The sequence below is a fragment of the Panthera onca genome, chromosome F1 (assembly GCF_046562875.1).
Source record: "Panthera onca isolate mPanOnc1 chromosome F1, mPanOnc1 haplotype 2, whole genome shotgun sequence".
Lineage (NCBI taxonomy): Eukaryota > Metazoa > Chordata > Mammalia > Carnivora > Felidae > Panthera > Panthera onca.
Window position 1 is genome coordinate 33564198 of NC_138355.1, and position 19508 is coordinate 33583705.

General features: G+C 50.4%; 1 protein-coding gene, 1 long non-coding RNA gene and 1 pseudogene across 2 annotated transcripts; all 3 read right to left on the reverse strand.

Annotated features, from left to right (window-relative positions):
- Window positions 1-1129: 1129 nt before the first annotated feature.
- Window positions 1130-14294, reverse strand: LOC132686228 (uncharacterized). Its single transcript, XR_009613523.3, has 3 exons — window positions 13989-14294; window positions 11140-11276; window positions 1130-1543 (listed from the first exon to the last, which is right to left on the reverse strand). It is a non-coding gene; the product is annotated as an uncharacterized LOC132686228 (long non-coding RNA).
- LOC132686226 (glyceraldehyde-3-phosphate dehydrogenase pseudogene) lies at window positions 2319-3454 on the reverse strand (annotated as a pseudogene).
- Window positions 14295-17277: 2983 nt separating the features above from the next.
- Window positions 17278-19508, reverse strand: GARIN4 (golgi associated RAB2 interactor family member 4). The gene has a single exon (XM_060643871.3). The coding sequence runs from the start codon at window positions 19115-19117 to the stop codon at window positions 17327-17329; it is 1791 nt and encodes a 596-aa protein (XP_060499854.2). The 5' UTR covers window positions 19118-19508; the 3' UTR covers window positions 17278-17326.

Below are 19508 nucleotides of genomic sequence, written 5' to 3' on the forward strand. Positions count from 1 at the left end.
CTAAATGACAGGGGCTGACTCATTAGCAAATCCACAGAATACAGGAAGGTGGTTCTGGGATTGGTGTGGTGTCTCCAGGAGGTCATGAAGGGCTCAGGCTCTTTCCATCTTCTCTTTCCATGCCTTCTTTGGGGCTTCTGCTATGTCCCCTCATGGTGGCCAGATGGCTACAGGGGCTCCAAGCTTTCCTTCTCAAGCAGGAAGAAATGGGGGAGGGGCACAGCCTTTCCAGCAGGGAAATCTTTCCCAGAAGCTTCCATCTAGCAGCTTCCTCTTGGGTCTCTTTGGCCAGAACTGGGTCATAGGTCTAGACCAATCACTGGACGGGAGGATGGGATTGACTAGTCATGATCCATCCCCTTGGAACAGGTGGATATATGAGCAAATGAAACCTTGGGGTTCTATTAGCAAGAAAGGGGTGGAGCACCTGTTGGCTGGGCTACCGATAGTGCCTGCCACAACCGGGGGAATGATTTTAGGAGCAAGAATCAGAAACAGCATCTGGTTGTTACAACCAGAAAGGGAATTTATCGGAAAGAGGTACAGGGTGAGTCTGCAGAAAGAAGCAGGAAGCACAATAAATACTTTTTGGCCGGCCTGCTCTGGACCCCTCATCACTGTGAAAGAATTCTAGTGCCTCTGCACTTTGTGCCACTCGTTCAACATTGAAGTCTTGGGGCATGTTGTACTGAATCGGGCCGATGACACGGACACCTGGGTGCGTAGAGGGGCACCTGGCCTTTTTGGTCTCCAGCGTAGCCACCTACCAAGACCTTATACACTGGGAGATTCTCCTTCAATAGGAAAGAAAGTGTGGGACGGTGTCCAGCCAACGCAAAGCCAGACAGCCCAGCTAATATCTAAGAATTGGAAAAGCCTCTATCAAGCCTGCAGTTTGGGAGATGCAGTACATGGGAAGGCAGGGTTGGGCTTGTTTATGTCCACCAGGATTAATTACCAGGAGGCAAAGTAATACCTAGATGTTTCATATCATTTTGCAAGTCTTTTTGACCGTGGGGTAAGTTTAATTTCATTGTAACACTGACACCTGTTTATGTCAGCCAACTTTGCAGTGCGGTTAGCTATTCACACCTTCAGGGAAATAGATATGGTTAAAAACAAACAGCAGACATTGGAAAGGAACAGTATCAGCGAGGAAGCTGGGCTGGGGAGCCATGTGGTTAGTCAACTGTTGCTGTCGTTCTTGTTGGGTACAGTATACTTTATTGATGGTACATGATAAGGTACGGGAGCTGCTTCTCCGCCAGGGTCTTCTCTGACGGGCCACCAAGAGAGGGTAGTGATGGGAGCAGAGGCTCCGTAGGGGCACCAATTACATCTGGTTGAATTGGCTAGACAGAGAGAAGCAAGTGGTCTTGGTTCTGTTATATTGAGGCACAACTTCTGGTCATCCGCATGACCTCCAGTTGCACTTGGGTGGCTCAGGCCGTGAAGCATCCTGCTCTTGATCTCAGCTCAGGTCTTGATCTCGGGGTTGTGAGTTCAAGCCCCATGTTGGGCTCTGTGCTGGGCATGAAGCTTGCTTAAAAAATAAAAAAATAAAATGAGTCAAACACAAGCTCACACAGCATCAGTCTCAACATCCCTGAACACAAGATTCCAGGTCTGGGATGGATGGAAGGTTGGGGCAAGAGAGCTCCCAGCCAGTGATGTGCATGTGCACACATGCGCGCGTGTGTGTACACACACACACACACACACACACACACACACAGCATAAATGCATGTACGTGCTCAATGCCCCCAGCCAGGGCTGACCTCCTGCAATGTGCATTGCGGTGAAATTGAATCCTGATGCCACACCAGTGAGCACTGAGAGCCCCTGGCAGGCTGCTCCTGGATCTGGAGAGGGCAAAGCCACAGGATCTGTTGAGGTAGGTGATGGACTGGATTTTAATTGGTACTAAGTGACCTCTTTGCTGGAGGCTTCAGGGTAGGATTTATCCTTACACTTAGTAAAGGAGGTCATCACGTAAGGAATATCAAACGTCTTTTCCTGCATCCACTACAATTTAGACTTTTCAAATACTTCAACCCTTCCCCTCGGTGCACACTCAACATGGGCAAAGAAACTCAACAACAGTCATTATTGCAATTATCTAAAAAGAAACATTCTCTTATCAGTTAAACTCTCAACTCGAATATTCAAATCCAATCACTATGTGATTTTAATCAACTGTTGCTGTTGTTCTTGTTGGGTACAGTATACTTTATTGATGGTACATGATAAGGTACGGCTCCCCAGTTCCCCCTCCTTCTTCAGGGGAGTCTGGGATGGAAACTGTGTAGAGGTTAGGAGATTCTCATTGTGTTTGGGGATGAACTGGGGCAAGGACTCCCCAGCAGCTGAGCACCTTTCTCATCTATTGCTTTTACTGGGGCTGGTGGTCCAGGGGGCTCTTACTCCTTAGAGGCCATGTAGACCATCAGGGCCACCACTCAGTTGCTAGAGCCAAATTCACTATCATACCAAGAAACAAGCTTGAAAAAGTGGTCATTGAGGGGAATGCCAGCCCCAGTATCAGAGGTGGAAGAGTCAGTGCCACCGTTAAAGTTGCAGGAGACAACCTGGTCCTCGGTGTGCCCCAGGATGCCCTTGAGGGGGTCCTCTGATGCCTGCGTCACCACCTTCTAGATGTGACTGTATTTGGCAGCTTTCTCCAGGTGGCAGGTCAGATCCACAACATTGGGGTTGGGGACACTGAAGGCCATTCCATGATCTTCCCATTCAACCAACTCAGGGATGACATTGCCTACAGCATTGGCAGCACCAGTAGAAGCAGAGATGATGTTCTGGGCAGTCCCTCAGCCATCACACGGTTTTCCAGAAGGGCCATCTGTGGTCTTTTGGGTAGCAGTGATGGCATGGACTGTGGTCATGAGTCCCTCCACAATGCCAAAGTTGTCATGGATGACCTTGGCCAGATGGGCCAAGCAATTGGTGGTACAGGAGGCGTTGCTGAAAATCTTGAGTGAGTTGTCATACTTCTCTGGTTCACACCCATCACAAACATGGGGGCATCAGCAGAAGGGGCAGAGATAATGACCCTCTTGGCCTCACCCTTCAAGCGAGCCCCAGCCTTCTTCGTGGAGGTAAAGACCCCAGTGGACTACACAACATCTTCAGCACCAGCGTCACCCCATCTGATGTTGGTGGGATTTCATTCTTGGAAGAAGTGTATGGGCTTTCTATTGATGACAAGTTTCCTGTTCTCAGCCTTGACTGTGCTATTGAAATTGCAGCGGCTGGAATCGTACTGGAACATGAAGACCATGTAACTGAGGTCTATTAAGAAGTCACTGATGGTGACAATATCCACTTTGCCAGAGTTAAAAGCAGCCCTTGTGACCAGGTGCCCAATATGGCCAAATCCATTTACTCTGACCTTCACCATCGTGTCTTGGGAACATGGCTGGCACTGCACCAGAAGATGCAGCTGTCTGTCGAACAGAGAGGAGCAGAGAGCCCAATTTTAATCCTCTTTAAAACAACTTCTTCCCTCAGATTATCAGGTCCATTAAATATAAGCCTCCTGAGGGACCATCACAAAGTCTCTTATCAGGAGCTCTGGGGGAGGTGCTCAGATCACCAGGCCTGAGGAAGCTCTGGACCCTGGGCACAGACAAGGAGGATTCAGAGAAGGGGGAGATGGGGAGCCCTCCCTCCTGCCATCTGAAGTCCTCTGTGACTCAGTCTCCTTCAGCTGAAACTCCCCCATTGCCCACAAACCTCACGCTCAGCCAATTTGTGAGCACAGGCTTGCAAGAAACGAGCACTAAATCAAAGCAGTTTTCCTGAATCAGGAAAATGATGAGCACATTCCAAACCTTTACAGGCTTTTCTTTCTTCGTTTCTGGAGAATTTAAAAATAGATCTGGAGATGACTCTTTGCAGCTGAATTCCACAGGCATGATATCCTCTTTCCACAGTAGAGATGTAAGGAAAACAGCTGACTGGAAAGGCCTTTCCTTGATGTCATTAATTGTCCTCCAGGTCCTATGTTAGGACCTTAACTACTAAGTGGCAGGCACCAGTGTTTGGGCAGGGTCAGCCCTGGGCAACAGCACAGAAGACCCTTCCATTCTCTTCTCCCCTCATTTCCTTGGTGTACCCACTCAACTTGCCCTCTGTTCTTTCCCACTGCAAGGTACAGTGGAGTGTATCTCCAGTTTGGCTCATCTTCAGCTGCACCTGGGGTGTGTGGAAACACAGATTGCTGAGCCCTGCCCCTGGAGAGTGATTCAGGAATCTGTATTTTAGGACCACGAATGTGTATTTTTAACTATTCCCTTGGTGATTCCGAAGATCAGCCCAGTTTAAGAAACACTGGCGTAGTGCTATGAGCAAGGACTTCGGAATCAAAGACAAAGTTATGCTCAAACTTAACTTCTGCCACTGTGGCCAGGGACCATTACAAAGCTTCTCTGAGTCTCAATTTACCCATCTGTAAAATACGAAACTTGAGTAAAGTAATATATTTTAAATTTTTTCAGATTGAAAATCGTTGTTCTTCTTCTTCCCAAATATAAAATCAGATTCTCCCCAAACAACGCATTAAGCCAGGGGAGAATCAACAATAAGAATCATGTTGATAAAAAGAAAAGGACCATACCTGCCTGCCACCCTACCCTCCATCTCCACCCTATCCCATCTGGGAGAGCACAGGGCAGAGGTCATGACTTCAAGCCTCTCAAGCAGCTAGTGGAGGCCTGATGCTGGGGCCCTAAGTGAGTTGGGGCAATCCTGGGTGGATGAAGCCCTGGTGGGCTGAGCAGGCAGCAGGATTCTGAGGTCTGTCAGTGCTTGTTGGTGGGACACAGGTTGTCACGTACTCCAGGTGTCCCAGGAGTGTTGGGCCATGTGAATGCTGGTGGCTAGCACAGCTGTGCCAGGAATGACTGGTCATAGGCAGGTACCTGCTATTCCCTGGTTCACTGCTGCAGGCACCATGCCCATGTTATATAGGAGGTACTCATGATTTTTAAGATCCTGGAACTATAATGGGCATATATTAAGGGCTCAATAAATATCGGTTCCCACCAAGTCCTGCATTACAAGGAGATATAGTTGACTAATAAGACTAATAAGATCTCTCTCTAGAGAGATCATCATTTTAAGGGAGAGAGACAGAGTGTGTTAAGACCGAGGACAAATCCTTGAATGTAGAGAATGTAGAGAGGGAAATGTCAGATGTGGGTAGCAGGGGAGGTCTTCCAGCCCCCACAAATTACACTTGCAGGATTTCCTATCTCAATAGAAAATTTAAAAACCTTTTACTCCTTCATTGCCAATAATCCTTCTCGTCAATAATCCTTTGTCTCCTTCTCTTTTAAGAATCAGATTGTGCCGATTCTATCATGCCCAAACTACTGGTCAGTCTTAACTTATATTTAATAGACTAACTGCCTGTGGAGGAAAGGTTGACTGATTACATATGTTTCTTCTTGCCGTGATCAGAGTGTTGTGCTTGTATGATGTTGACTCAACTCTCTTTGACTTGGCATAGGGATGATGGGATGCAGTGGTGAGTGGCAAATCATGATGGCTTTTGCATGCTTTGATGATGGCCATGGCTGTACTCAATGTCCTCCAAATTCATAGCCCCCACACCCATGGAATGGAGCCTCAGGTGAAGGTGGGGAGGACCCTTCTTGGCATGAACGATAAAAGGGTTTCTCCTTGCTCAGCAGGTAGTATGCAGTCAATCAATATTTGTTGATTGCTTCCTTGATTTTGTTCTAAATCTTTAAATTTCTTCTAAAATCTTTAGGATTCTAGATTTTGGTTGTAGGAGAAGCATGGATGGGGAAGAAGTGAACTGTGAGATTAGATAATATTTTATAGTTCAACCTTTATATTTCTGCTGTATTGTGTAGCAAGAAGGCTTAACGAGAAAGAATGGTCTTTGGAGTTTGGTGGACTTGGTTTCAGATCTTGCCTTCACCAGGTAGTTAGTCCAGATAGGCTAAAATCTCAGTAGCTTCAAACAGTGAAGATTTACTCATCCAAGTCGGAGTCCAGTGCAGGTGGCAGAGGGCAGGGTGAAGGGTGCTCTGCTCCACTGAGTCATTCAGGGACCAAGCTCCTCCCATCTTAATCATGTGGCTTTGTGGTGCCTGGGCCATCCAGATAGTGACAGGAAAGGGGATGAAGGACCATCTGCCAGATTTTTATGGGCCAGGCCTGGAAGTGGCAAAAAATCATCTCTGTCCCCATTTCATTGGCCAGAACTCAGTCACTTGGCCAGTCTTTAACAACAAGAGGGCTGGGAAATGTAGGTGAACATGTGCTTAGAAAGAAAAGGAGAATATGGATATTATTCTGCCACAGGTGTGTGATCTTGGGTAAATGACTTCAATTCTCTTAGCCTTAATCTCCTCACCTGTACAATGGGAATGTTCTGTATCTAGTGGGGCTGTTATAAGACTTGAAGGATATGATATACATAGCATGCTTGATATACAAGTATGCCCTTCTCTTATAAGTGTACAAATCAGCACTTTTCTCTTCCTCTGGGTAACCCCAAACACTACCTGGTTGGCAGTTGGGCCTCAGTAAGCTTTCTACCTAGTTAAGAGAACATGGATGAATACTCACTGCTCCTTTTCACCTGGGGGTGAAGGGCTTAGTCTGAATGATTTCCTCGCCAGGAATTGGTGAGTGGTCACTAAATCTCGGGGAAGTTGTCTTCAGGTCTTTTCATGGTGTGTGTTAAGGGTTTGCTGGAGTATTACCTTAATATCTAGGAGCTATTTATTTGGAGGAAAATAACCAGAAAAAAAGGTACTTCCATAGTAGCATCAGACATTTATGTTAATATAGGTAAAAACATTCTGATGAGAATGAGTAGACTGTTGGAAGTATTTTGGAAAATTCTTTCCTTCTTTTGAAATCTTTAAGAAAAGGGCAGTGTCTGCCTTTTGAAGTTATTCAGAACATCTCAGTTTAGGGTCAGAAGAATGGACTGTTGCTTCTGGGGCCACTTCCTCTCCCCTGTTCTTTCTCAGAGTGGTCCTTTTCTCTCTCCTCCTGGAAATGAGGTGCCTAAGCCTTTGTGCCTGGGTTGACCTATCCAAGAGATATCCTCTGAGGTCTTCTTTATATGAATATCCAGACTCCCTAACCCTCCAGGTCAGGTTCCAGAACATTCTGTTCAGTTCACCAGTCAGATCCAACGAGGAACAAGCAGAAGAAGGTCAATGTAGGAGATGTAAGGGGAGAAGATAATAGTGGGAGGTTGTCATGGGAAGCGGGATATAAACAAAATGCCTGTTTCCAAAGATGCCTTAATGTCCTGTGTTCTCTGCTCTCCAAGACGTACACTGTAGGGTGGTTGCGGCAGGGCGAGGAGCTGAACGCCAAGCTCAGCTCCAAGAGAGGAGAAAGGGGGAAGGTTTGGTGGCCAGATGCTTTTCCTTCCTCTGACTTTTGCTGGGTCACTTAGAAACGACTAGGAAACCCAGACTGTGTTCCTTTCTCTGAATGTCTTCCAGCTATGTCCCTCCCCAACCCCTAACTGGAGGCCACACTATTTTTACATTTCTCTTGGGAAGTAGATTCCAAAATTTCTGTAAGTCTTCCCGTCAGCGGAGCCTCTGATTTCCAGTAAATTCAGGGTCGCCTAGTTTTCTATATTCATTTGCATTCGTTTGCATAAAATTAGCATGCTTCTGAGTCCCGGACTCTGAGTCAAAGCAACTCAGAGAATTAATGCAAATGGGCTCCAGCTTTTGTGCCCCACAGAGGTGGCAGAGAGAGGCAGCCTCGGCCTCAGAGAGAGCAAGAGTGGTGGCCCTGACTTGTAGGCAAGAGGTTTTGTCATCCACTTGACCTGTAGATCCTCACTCTGGGTCCACTGAGAACTCTCAGGGGGCCTCTGTTTTCCACACCCTGAACCTTCACCCTCAATGTGGTAGAGCCTAGCAGAGGGGATTTGAGTCATGAAGCAAGCTTTGGGGGTTAGTTTTGGTGGGACAGGAGTGGGTGAGGAGGAATCCTCAGATCCGAGTAAAAATCAGAAGGAAGCAGTGAAGTCAGAGGCGGGATGGAAGGAGGGATGACAGAGAGCCTCACTGGACATGGAGACAGACCAGGGAGGGGAGCCTTGGGGTAGGAAAAGGAAAGAGGGGAAAGGGAGCAGGAATGGGTGGGGAAGCTCTGTGTGGCTAGTTAGATTGGAGAGTGATCATCTGTTATCTAGGAAGTTAGTGGTCACAGTTAGTGGGGGAGTGGCGGGGCAGATTTTCTGGAGCCCATTCCTTTCCTTTCTCTTAGACAAGGGTTTCTTGCTGGGCCCGGAAAGTCATCCCTTGGGTCTGTCCAGGGATGGTCTGAGGTGTCACAGCCTGAAAGTGCCTATGACAGATTTTTTAGCGGTCCCAGGTAAGACAGATGTCGGCAGTGTGGAACTAGAAGGAACAAGCCACTCTGCCCACATATGCACCTCATTCCTCCAGTGGCCAAGACACCCTGGGCCTGAGTGAGAGGCAAGGAGTGGAGGGAGATGGAGGGGCCCCCAGGGCCAGGGGGAGAGGGTGGTGCCTGATATGGAGCCCAGTATTCTAAGCCATGGAGTTTGTTGACTGCCTGCTGGCTAAAGGCTGGCCATTCACCAGGGTGCAGGGGCAGATACCTTCTAAGGCCACGTACTTCACAGAGTCAGCCCACCCTGGGGCCTGGGGGGTGAGCCCCAGTGTGAGACGTCTTGGGATTTAATCCTGGCTCCACCACTGGAAGCCTTGGGTAAGTTATTTGAACTTGTCTGTGCCTCAATTCCTTCATCTGTAAAATGGGAATAATAATGCCGACTTCATAGAGCTGTGGGAAAAGAACTAAACACAACAGCCCCTGTAGAGTTTTTAGAACAGCGGCTGCCAGAGAGGAAGCACTCAATAGATACTACTGTCATTATACGTGGCAGCCCCATAAGATGCAAGGAACAGACTGCAGAACTTGGAAGGAGACACGGGGTGGGCTCCCCGTTTCTTGGCTTCGTGCCCAGTGTGGCAGCTGCTCATACACTTTCAGCTCAAGTGGATACAGCCACGGCAGCAGGCCGTGTGGACGAGGGCCAGGCGCGGGCTCTGGCCAACCACAGGCTGGGAAATGACACGGGTAGTGATGTGGTTTCCTTTTTTTCCTCTCTTTCCAGGAGGGGAGTATGAAGGGAAAAGAAATTGCTCTTTCGTTTGGCAGGCACAAGAGCTGGAAGGAGGGACCCTACCAGGAAGAAAGGCAGGGAACCCTGCACGACTTATCTGGACCACTCCCAGCAAAGGGATTCTGGGGAGGGTCTTTGGGCATGGCCTCTGTGGGCAAGGAAGGACTAAGCGTCATTAGTGATATCTCTCCCTGTTCTGGGCCTCCTGTCAGTCAGAGCTGCAGAAGGCTGCTGGAAGGGAGGGAAGGAAGGGGCGTAGGGAAGGATAGAAGGCCACACTGCGCCTGGATGCAGGAGTGACCGGTGGATCCTTTCCTGTCAACAGAGTCCTCAACATATGCCATTTCTCCCCTCTGTCTCTCACACACAGACACCTCCAGGACTCCCTCTTGGCCCAAGGTGACTTCCCTGACAGCATGCCTCAGTCTCAGTCTCAGCTTATCACCGATTTACACCGCTGCTATCTTGTGGCCTAAAGCACTGAGCTGGTAGATCACAAAAAGTTCGGAGAGGCTTCTTAGCAGGCTGTTCTCCACGTCCTTACTACTGAGATCCCAATGTGCCACCCCCCACCCCCATTTTCTCCAGCCCTTGCTTTTCCCTTGAAGTTCAGCCCCTGATGCTGTGCGATGTCTGGTGGCCCAGCCTGGGATTCACCCTCTGGGCCCTCACCTCCTCCCGAGTGGAGTTATCAGACGAAACAGGTTGTAACGTAACAGAGTCTCTGTCTCTCGGCCTGGACATAGAGTTGTGACTCCTGGCCCTATGTCACTCCAGATTTATCCTTAGCCCGACTTCTGTCGTCATCAGCTTAAGTTAAATTCACCATCCCTGTTGGATACGCAGAAAAGTCCAAAACCGGTTGCTAGTTGATACTCAAGTTTAGAGGATTCTTGGATTTCAGCAACAGAAAGGAGTAATTGTGTCTGGGTGCAGTCAGTTGGTTGGAGGGGGACCGGTTGAGCTAATCCCGCTTTGCTCTATCCACAAGACCCCCACCCATCTCTGAAGGCCCGGACCTGGGCCAGGACTGGGACAGGCCTCTCTGGGAACAGAGGCCTGCCAGACTGGTTTCTGTCCTTGACCAAGAAGCCAAAAAGAGATTGTAATGTTGAGGCAATGAATGTGAAACAGAAACAATGGTTCTAGTTCCAGGAAGTCAGAAATGGAAGGAAAAGTCATTGGTATTCTTTGGGACCCACTGTGGGCTAGGTTTTGGGCTGTGCTCACCAGAACTCTGCCACTTACTTGAAGTAGGACCTTGGGAAAGCCCCTGTCCTCTCTAGGCCTCAACTTCCTCATATGTAAACTACATCTGGGATTAGTCAAGACCTTTCCGGGCCTGACATGTGATGTATGGTTCCAGGTGTCCCAGTATTCTATCACCAGAGGGTCAAAGAGCTTGGGGATATGTAGGGAGGGATGGGGAGAAGAGGACTAAGAAATGCCCAGTGGGATTCCTTGTGAGTTTGGTTCATTGAAAGGGGGAAGAAAAGAAGGGAGTAAGAAAGTAAAGTGAAAAGAGGTAAGAACATAAGAGAGGGAGTTAAGGAGAGGGAAAGTATGAAAGATGGAGGTGGCTGCAATGACCTCAGGGCTCCTTAGGTACATCCTGGCCAGGGGGCTTTGTTAGCATGGGGGGGGGGTGGCAAATTGTATTTTCCAAAGAAGGCCACAGCAATATTGCCACCCCCCATGCCCTTTCACAATGTGATCTTGCCATTTCCCTCTGAAGAGGTGGACTGTAATTGCTCTCCCTTTAAATCTGGGTTGCTCTTATGACTTGCTTGTAACCAGCAGAATGCAGTAGCAGTTATGCCGGGTGACTTCTGAGGCTCAGCCAGAAGCAGCTTCCCCTTGGTGATCTTGGGATATTTGCTCTGAGGGAAGCCAGTCTGACTACCTGTGACCATCATGCCAGAAGGCCCCATGGAAGCATGCCTCTTGATAATCCCACCTTATGGCCATTTTCTTCAAGGCACCAGACACAGGGATGGAGCTCTCCTTGACTCTCCGGACCAGACTACTGAACCACCTCACTCGATACCATGAGCAGCAGAAGCCAGTGCTCCCAGGTAAGCCTTGTCCAAATTCCTGGTGTAGAAGAATGTATGAGATACCATTTTTGGGGGTCACAAAGTTTTTGGGGGTAGTTTGTTATAAAGCAAAAGGTCGCTGGAACGGGATGGTAGGAGAGGCGTATAAAAACATAAGCTTCCTTGAAATGAGAAACCTTGAAAATGTATGAACAACACTTAAGATCTCAGAGATGTATGAGATTTCAAAACTAACTTGAAAGCCAACCTCTAACTTTCCCTATTCAGGATATTATAACACAATTACCATTTTCCATGGTCGCCATATATGTTTTTGAAAAGTATGTTTTTAGGGGCGCCAGGGTGGCTCAGTCAGTTAACCATCCGACTCTTGGTTTCAACTCAGGTCATGACCTCATGGTTCATGAGTTTGAGCCCTGCTTCAGGCTCTGCACTGTTAGTGGGATTCCCTCTCTCTCCCTCTCTCTCTGCCCCTCTCCCCCGCGTGTGCGCACGCACGTGCTCTCTCTCTCAAAAATAAATAAATAAACTTATTTTTAAAAAGTGCATTTTTTGTGAGAAAGGGAAAAAAGGCACTTCACCCCACCAGAATGGTTTTCAAAGGAAAGAGATGAGCAACATCAAATGTTGGCAAGGATGTGACAACCAGAAGGCTCACGCGTTCCTGGCAGGCGTGTGTAATGGCACAGTCACTTTGGGATATCATCTAAAACTGAACATATGCATATATTCAATTCCATTTCGAAGTATATGCCTGACAGAATTTTATGTATATTTTTACCCAAAGGTCTGCATATAAATGTTCATAGCAGCACGATTCCTAATAGTCAAAAATTGGAAACAACCCAAACACCCTCCAGCAGCTGAATGAATAAATAAATGGGAGAATATTTTTGCAATGAAATACTGTATGGCAATGAGAATGAATGAATTGTTGCCAGAAAAAAAATCCTGAGCAAATCTCACGAATAGGAGGCTGAGGGAAAGAAACCAGAGTCAAAGAATATATACAGTGTGATTCCGTTGGCATAAAGTTGAAAAACAAAGCAAAATGAATCTATGGTGTTAGAAGTCAGGATAATGTTTACCTTTGGCGGTAGTGACTGAAAGAGAACATGAGGGGGGCTTCTAGAGTTGTGGTGAGGTTCTTTTTTTTTTAATGTTTGTTTATTTTTGAAAGAGAGAGAGCACACACGCGAGAAAGCGGGGGAGGGGCAGACACACACACACACACACACACACACACACACACACACACACACACACACAGAATCTGAAGCAGGCTCCAGGCTCCGAGCTGTCAGCAACGAGCCCACTGTGGGGCTCGAACCCATGAACCACAGGATCATGCCCTGAGCTAAAGTCGGATGCTCAACCAACTGAGCCACCCAGGAGCCCCTGTGTTGATGTTCTGATTCATCACTGGTGCTAGTTATGTGGGGGTTTTGGGTACATATGTTATACTTCAAACTAAAATGTTAAAAACAGGAGGAAAGACATACTCTCAAAGCAAAGGATAAGTCTTTCAAAAATGAATTTGGCTTCATAAAGCGTTTTTTTTTTTATGAAAAACTTTCCAAAACCAGTGTAAATTGCATTATGGCAAGGTGCTGGGCCTGTGGCGATGCCCGTGGGAGAAGAAAACCAGGGTGACGTGGCCAGCAGCGACTGGAACTGTGGGGAACAGGCCAGCCCACCAAGGAAGGTGCTTCTCAGTGGCTCTTTGCTGCCAACCGCACTGTGTGCACGTGACGTGCATATCGAGGAGGGTCTTTCCCAGCCTTTTGCAGGCCATGGCACATGTAGAAAATGGCAACACTGGAAGGGCATTCCGGGGTATCAGATGGGGCTATTGGCAGCCAAAACCAACTGGTAGGTCGTCCAGGTGCCCCAAAGATGATGGGTATCAGCACCCCAGCACACCTGTGAGAAGACACCCACTTAGAGAGTGTGGGAAGACATGCACCTCTATAACACATTTTCGGGTCTTGTGCTCTTCTCCAGGAAAATCCAGCTCTATATCCCCCTCACCTCTGCATTACGGGTTCCATCTGCAGTAGTGAAGATCAGGGGGTTCAGGGGTTTATGCAGCATTCTGGCCTCGTCTCCCCTTCCAGCCTCATTTCCCACCACGCTCTCACTCCCCCACCCCACACGTCACCCCCCCCCATCCCCTAAGCACATTACATCCTGGGCACACTGCACTTGTCTGTCATCTAGAAACATCTCCCAAGATCCCAAAATGCCCAAGTCTTTTTTTTTTCTCCATCATCTCTCTGCTCAGACCTTCCCTTCTCTGTGATGCCTCTTTCTATACACTGCCCAAGGCCACTGCCACACTTTGGCTTGTGGTACTGGCGTGTGTGTGTGTGTGTGTGTGTGTGTGTGTGTGTGTACATGAACATCTTCATGGGCCCTGATTTCCTATCTTGCCCACAGTAGGTGTTCAACAGTTGTTTCTCGAATGACTTCTAGGTTGCAGAGGGACCCTGACCATAACTCCACCCTACCTCTATTCGTTTTTTTTTTTTAATTTTTTAACGTTTATTTATTTTCAAGAGACAGAGACAGAGTACAAGTCGGGGAGGGGCAGAGAGAGAGGGAGACACAGAATCTGAAGCAGGCTCCAGGCTCTGAGCTGTCAGCACATAGCCCGACGCGGGGCTCGAACCCACAGACTGCGAGATCATGACCTGAGCCGAACTCGGACACTTAACCGACTGAGCCACCCAGGCACCCCAGACCCTACCTCTTTTCTTGATGGTCACTCTGTCCCTTGGGTCAGAACCCCCAACCTCCCAGGGCACCCGTCTTGTGGTCACTCCACATTCTGCCAGAGGCTTGGAGCCCTGCAGCCTGGATGAGGTGCATCCTCTTGACTCAGACCCCTCCCTCCCAGCTCACACCTCTGGGATTGGTGTTATGCTAACTGTGGTGTGACAAAGGGAAGGCGTGACTGCCACTCAGCCTCAGTCCTGGCTCTTCTCTTTCAAGCAGCAGTCTGCATTACCAGGATGTGGCCACAAGGGGCTCTGCCGGGCGACTCTTGGGCACAGTGAGGAGGGTTCTGTGGGAATACCTCCTGTCCCCATGGGCAAGGAACAGTTCAGGCAGTGTCTCCTCTCCTCTCCAGTTCCCTTTGGCTGCCTTGTCCTGGTGTTTTACCCCTTAGCCACCTAGAAGCTGTTTTATATCTTAACACGTTCCTCCTTGCTTTCCACAGAGTGAGGGCCTTCCACTTTTGTCATTTCCGCCTCCTTTAGCTGAGCCTACACCATGATCTCCCGGTCTTTCAGGATGTGGGGTGGAAATTGTCCTGTTCCATCATTTCACACCTCTGGACCCCACCTCCCTTCCGTTTCCCCCACTGCCACCCAGGATCAGGATTCCCCATCTCTGGGCAGGATTAATGGAATGGCTTCCTGGAGGATCCCCTGTCTCCAGACAGCCCCCTGTCCATCAGCTGTCCACTCTGGAGCCAGAGAGAACTTACTCCCGTCAGACGCTGGCCTTCAATGGCTCCCCAAATCCTGGACATTCACGCAGCACCCCAGGTGCCCGAAGATCCAGCTGCCTGATTCTCCAGCCTCATGTCCCTCTTCTCCCCTTGTGCTCCAACCAGCAATACTGAAATCCTGTAGTTGCTCAACACATCGTAATATTTCAAGGCTTCGTACTTTGCACGCATCCTTTTCTGTGACCTGCACCTCCTCCAGCTTTGCCCTTACTCCCCATGCCTCCTCCACCTGGCAGAGACCTAGTCATTCTTAAAACTGCCAGTTCCTCTGTGAACCCTTCTCTGACCCAAGACTCCTTCCCATGCCCCAGAACCCCTCCTCTAAATAGATCCTGTTCCCTGAACATGCATCTCTCATTGTATCTGTCACTGAGCATTGTGATGATGACCCAAGCCTGCCCTATTTTCTCCATTGTCCCTGTCCCTCCCTGTGGGATGTGGAGTTGGCACTCAGTAGGTGATACATGAAAGGAGTTGCATCATCCCCTCTCTGCACCATCACCTCCACCTTGAGCAAGTCTTTCAAATGCTCTGAACCCCCATTTGCCCATCTGCAAAGTGGAGACATGTGAGAAGCAGAAGGAGGCACGTACATTAAAGAACCTACGCGCCATTAAACGACTAAGTTCTATGCAGATGTCTTTATTGCAATTTCTTCTTCCAGACCAGTGTTTACCTGCACTTGCCTGGGTGGAATCACAGGATCAAAAGAATGTGATGTGGTCTTTTTGTAATTTCCCCACCTTGAATCCAGGGGAAAGCTGGTTAAGAGTAAACCATTAATTCTGTCCCCCTGCAGCTCCCAGTCTTCTCCGAGGCTCTGGGTTAATGATTCTAGGTTGTTTTCCTCACCGGGCATGTTTCCTTCTTTAAGAATGACTTGACTCACTCCAATAATTCTCCAGCCTGGGGTTGTGAACCTTGTTTCGCTGGAGGAAACAGTGGATGTGTGTAGGTCTCTGGCTGTCTTCCTTCCTCACCCGTGCCCCAGGCCCCGCCCCGTGGCCACCATTCCCTTAACCAACAGAAGAGACCCCTCCCCTCCCCCCCAAGGAGGGCTGCAAAAGTCAGAGCATCTGTGTTGCTTGGACCTAACAAATAACCTCCCTCACGTGAGGTTTAAGGATTTGTGTTCTGAACCCCAGAAGGAGAGATTTGGCAAGGAGAAACCCTTTTAAACTTTTGAAAACCGAGCTCAGGATGGTTTCTCCATACCAACATTTAATTAGTGGCTGCCAGAGGAATGGGTCGTAGGGAGAGGCAGCCCCAGCAGGGACTGGTCCCCGGAATCCCAGGCAGGAGGTCATGCAGAGGCTGGGGACACAGCTCGAAGGTGGTCTGGACACTCTGGAGATAAGGCCAGCTGAGGACTGTGGGCTCACGGATATCCCCAAACCGGGTCACAGTCAGGAGTCTCCCCAGCTCTCATCCCTCCCTCCCCTTAATCCAGTCCATTTGGTGCAGAGTGGTTTGGAACATAGCGTCGAGAATGCTTTGCATACAGAAGTGGGGTCTGGGGTGGGCCGATGGATCACTGTTCTACAAAAGTTCCAAGTTTTCTGAGCCTCAGTGCTTCTATCTGTAAAATAGAGATATTATTCCTTTTTTAATAACCAAACGAGGATTAAATTGTCTCCTTAAACTGGATCTTGTAATATGGTCATAGCAGTACCTAAGAGTGAACACATAAGGGATAAGGCATTGGTTAGGGACATCCAAGGCAAGAACTTCATCACTGTTGCCATGGTGACCCTAGGACCATTCTGATTGCAGAGAGAGTAATGTGAAAAATACAGCTGTGTGCCCATGTACCCACCCCACCGCCTTGCTTAGGAGATCGATCAACACCACTGAAAGCCCTGTGTTCACCTCGTGATCCCGTCTTGGCTTCCCCCATGAATTTTGTATCTACGGTTTCAAACATGGTTTTGAACTGTTCTGTAAGTGGTGTAGGCTATAGTCACAGAATAGGTTTTTCCCTCTGCCAATGCGTGGAGCCAGGGTGTAGCTGCCCTTCATTTTCACTGCTGTATGTCTATCTCTATACATATCCTACTGTACTCTCAATTGTGTTGATGGGAATTTGGGCTGTGGGCACAGTGTCTTGCTAACATTCTCACCGTCTTAGAACCAATTTCTCCCTTGGAATTGGAATAGACCCTGGAGACTGTTTGCAGCTCTACCCTGGTACCCTCCACTGACTGGCCTGAGGGTATGGGAGTCCTGTTCTTGCTGGGTCTATGGACCTGCAAGGGGGAAGGGCTGTTTATAGAGAAAGAATGGAAGAAAAGGAAGAGCTTTCCAGGCCATAGTTTGACTTTCAGCCGTGGCCCTCAGGAACAAGCCAGATGGGCCTTGAGGCAAGATGAAGCACTCCTTTGGCTCTGAGCAGCAGTGTGAGGTGGGGGCTGCCCTTGACCCCACCCCAGGGTCTCAGACCGGACCCCTCCTGACCTCACAGTAGTGTGAGGTCACTACTGGGCTGCAGGACCTAGAAATTCAGACAGAATGCAGCATGCCATTCTCAGATTATATGGTTCTTTATTTAAACTGCTGTGAGGAAAGCCCTACTAAGGGGCTTCGAAGGTCACTGTCTCCATAATGTCAGATGTCCCTCTCCCCGCGCTCTCCAGGCCCTGGCAGTTCTCCGAGGCCTCGATGGCCTCCAGCCCGCTCCTGTGCACCGCCTTAGGCAGCACGCCCACGTCTCTGCCGCGTAGGGAGCCCGTGGTCCTGGTAGTAAGGTTGGCTTTGACGTTCCTCAGGAACAACCCGATCCTGCCCAGCCTCTTGGTGGCTAACCCCGAGCTGGCGGTGGATAAGCTCCGCCCCGATTTGTGGGAGGCCCTGGGCTCCTTGGGGATGGGCGCGTGGCCGATACCTTTGTGGGGGGCTCGCCTCCCGCCCCCCGGGCTGCCGCGGGCCTTGTCCTTGTCCTCCCTCGCGGCTCTGTGGCCGGCTAAGGACCGCCCGGAGGGTTTCCGGTTGGTCTTGTCCCCCCCGGCCTTGTGGCGCGTGTCGGCTGCCCTGCGGCGACGGGAGCCCCGAAAGGTTCGCTCCTTGTCCCTGCGCTCCCTCCAGCCCTTGCGCGGCTGCCTTCCCGCCTGCTCACCCTCCGCGCCTCCGCTCTGCGCGTCGGAGAGGAGCGCTCTCTCCACGTTTCCCGCCACAGTCTTGCGGGCGCCCTCTGTCCTTGCGAAGGTCGGGGTCCTGCCGGCCCGCTGGGAGAGGCTGGTCGACGAGCCGGAAGTAAACCCGGGGATCTTCGCGGCACCTGCCAAGGCCACGTTCCTGCTCTCCGGGGAGAGGTTGGCGGTGCCCGCAATGGCTAGGTTGGTCCTGCTTCCTCCCGGCCCCGCGGTGGCTGCACCTGCTACGGCCGCGCCTAGCCGATCCGGGGCGGCTGACTTGGTCAAGGCCACGCTCAAAGCGCCTGCCGCGGTGTCCGCTGCGATCCCTGCTGCGAACCCCGCGGCCGTCCCTCCTGTCACCACCGCTGCCGCCCCCGCCGCCTCCCGCGCTGCCACGGCTGCCGCCAGCTCTACGTGTGGCTCTGCCGCCGACTCCCTGTGGAGCTCTGCAGGTTTTGGGGTGGCGGCGGCTGCATCGGGTTTGTGGGAGGCCTGACGGGTCCCCTCCCCACCTGCAAAAGCTGCAGAGGTGGCCCCGGCCACCTCGGAGACCACGTGGAGGCTCCTGATGCTGACCTGGTCCTGATAGCCCTTTCCTTGGAAATCCGCCCCTGCTGGGCTCCTCTTCTCTTCCTCAAACACAGGCATGCAAAGCATGTCCTCCGCTGGGAGGGCGTACGTACTGCTGTTGCTGTCCACTGGTGGTCGCAGGAGGTACACGAGCTTTTCCCAGTAGGTGAAGAGGTCTTCCCGTGCGTCCAGAGCGGGGCACAGCTGCAGGTAGCACGAGCGGCCGGTGGCGAACTTGAGGCGCAGCTGTTGTTTCTCGCGGTCGTGAATGGAGATCCTCACGAACTTCAAGGGAAGGAGCCTGGTGAGCTCTAAGGTCTTGGTAGCCTTGCGGCCTTTTCCCTTGGTGGCCTGGCCACGCCCGCCATGCTCTTCACAGCCGGTGGCCGGTCGGGCCAGCAGCATGACGTCCGGTAGCGGGAGGATGGGGCTGGTGGACGCGATGCCCACGGTCACCATTCTGACCCGGTTGTGCACATCGATTACTTCTCCCCTTTTGGTGATCTGGATAAAGTCGCTCTCAAATATAGGCGCGTACTTGAAGATGTCGTACTCCCCCTTGTGCAGGTGTCGCTGTAGTTTCCCCATGGCCGTGTTGAACATGCCCACTGCGGAGCGGCTGTGGGCTGTGTGACAGGGGAGCAGAGACTCGGGGTTCATGACTCTCTCCTATCACAAGAGGCAGTGCGCGCAAGGCGGGTCCCTGGATCTTCTCTCCCTTGGCCTGGCTGGCAGAGGGTATATAGCCGAGCTCCCTTGTCACACAGGTGGCTCTATGGCCAGTGTCTCAACCCCACCCCACCCCACCCCACGGGGGCCACCCCCTTTTGCCTCAGAGCCTCCCAGAGACACGAGTGAGGGTGGGAGCTCAGAGGATTACAGAGGGGGTGCTGTAGGGTGCCTGGACCCCAGACTGAAATTCTGCAAGGGTGTGGAGATGTATGGTGGGTTCCTCCACCTCACCTCCACCCCTGAAGTTTTATCTCCCTGAGAGGCCAGGAACTGCAGACCTGGTGACAGAACTAACTCAGCCTAACTAACCCCTGCGCAG

Coding starts and splice junctions, on each gene's coding strand:
- GARIN4 (XM_060643871.3), bottom strand. CDS start 19,117: ATGAACCCCGAGTCTCTGCTCCCCTGTCACACAGCCCACAGCCGCTCC.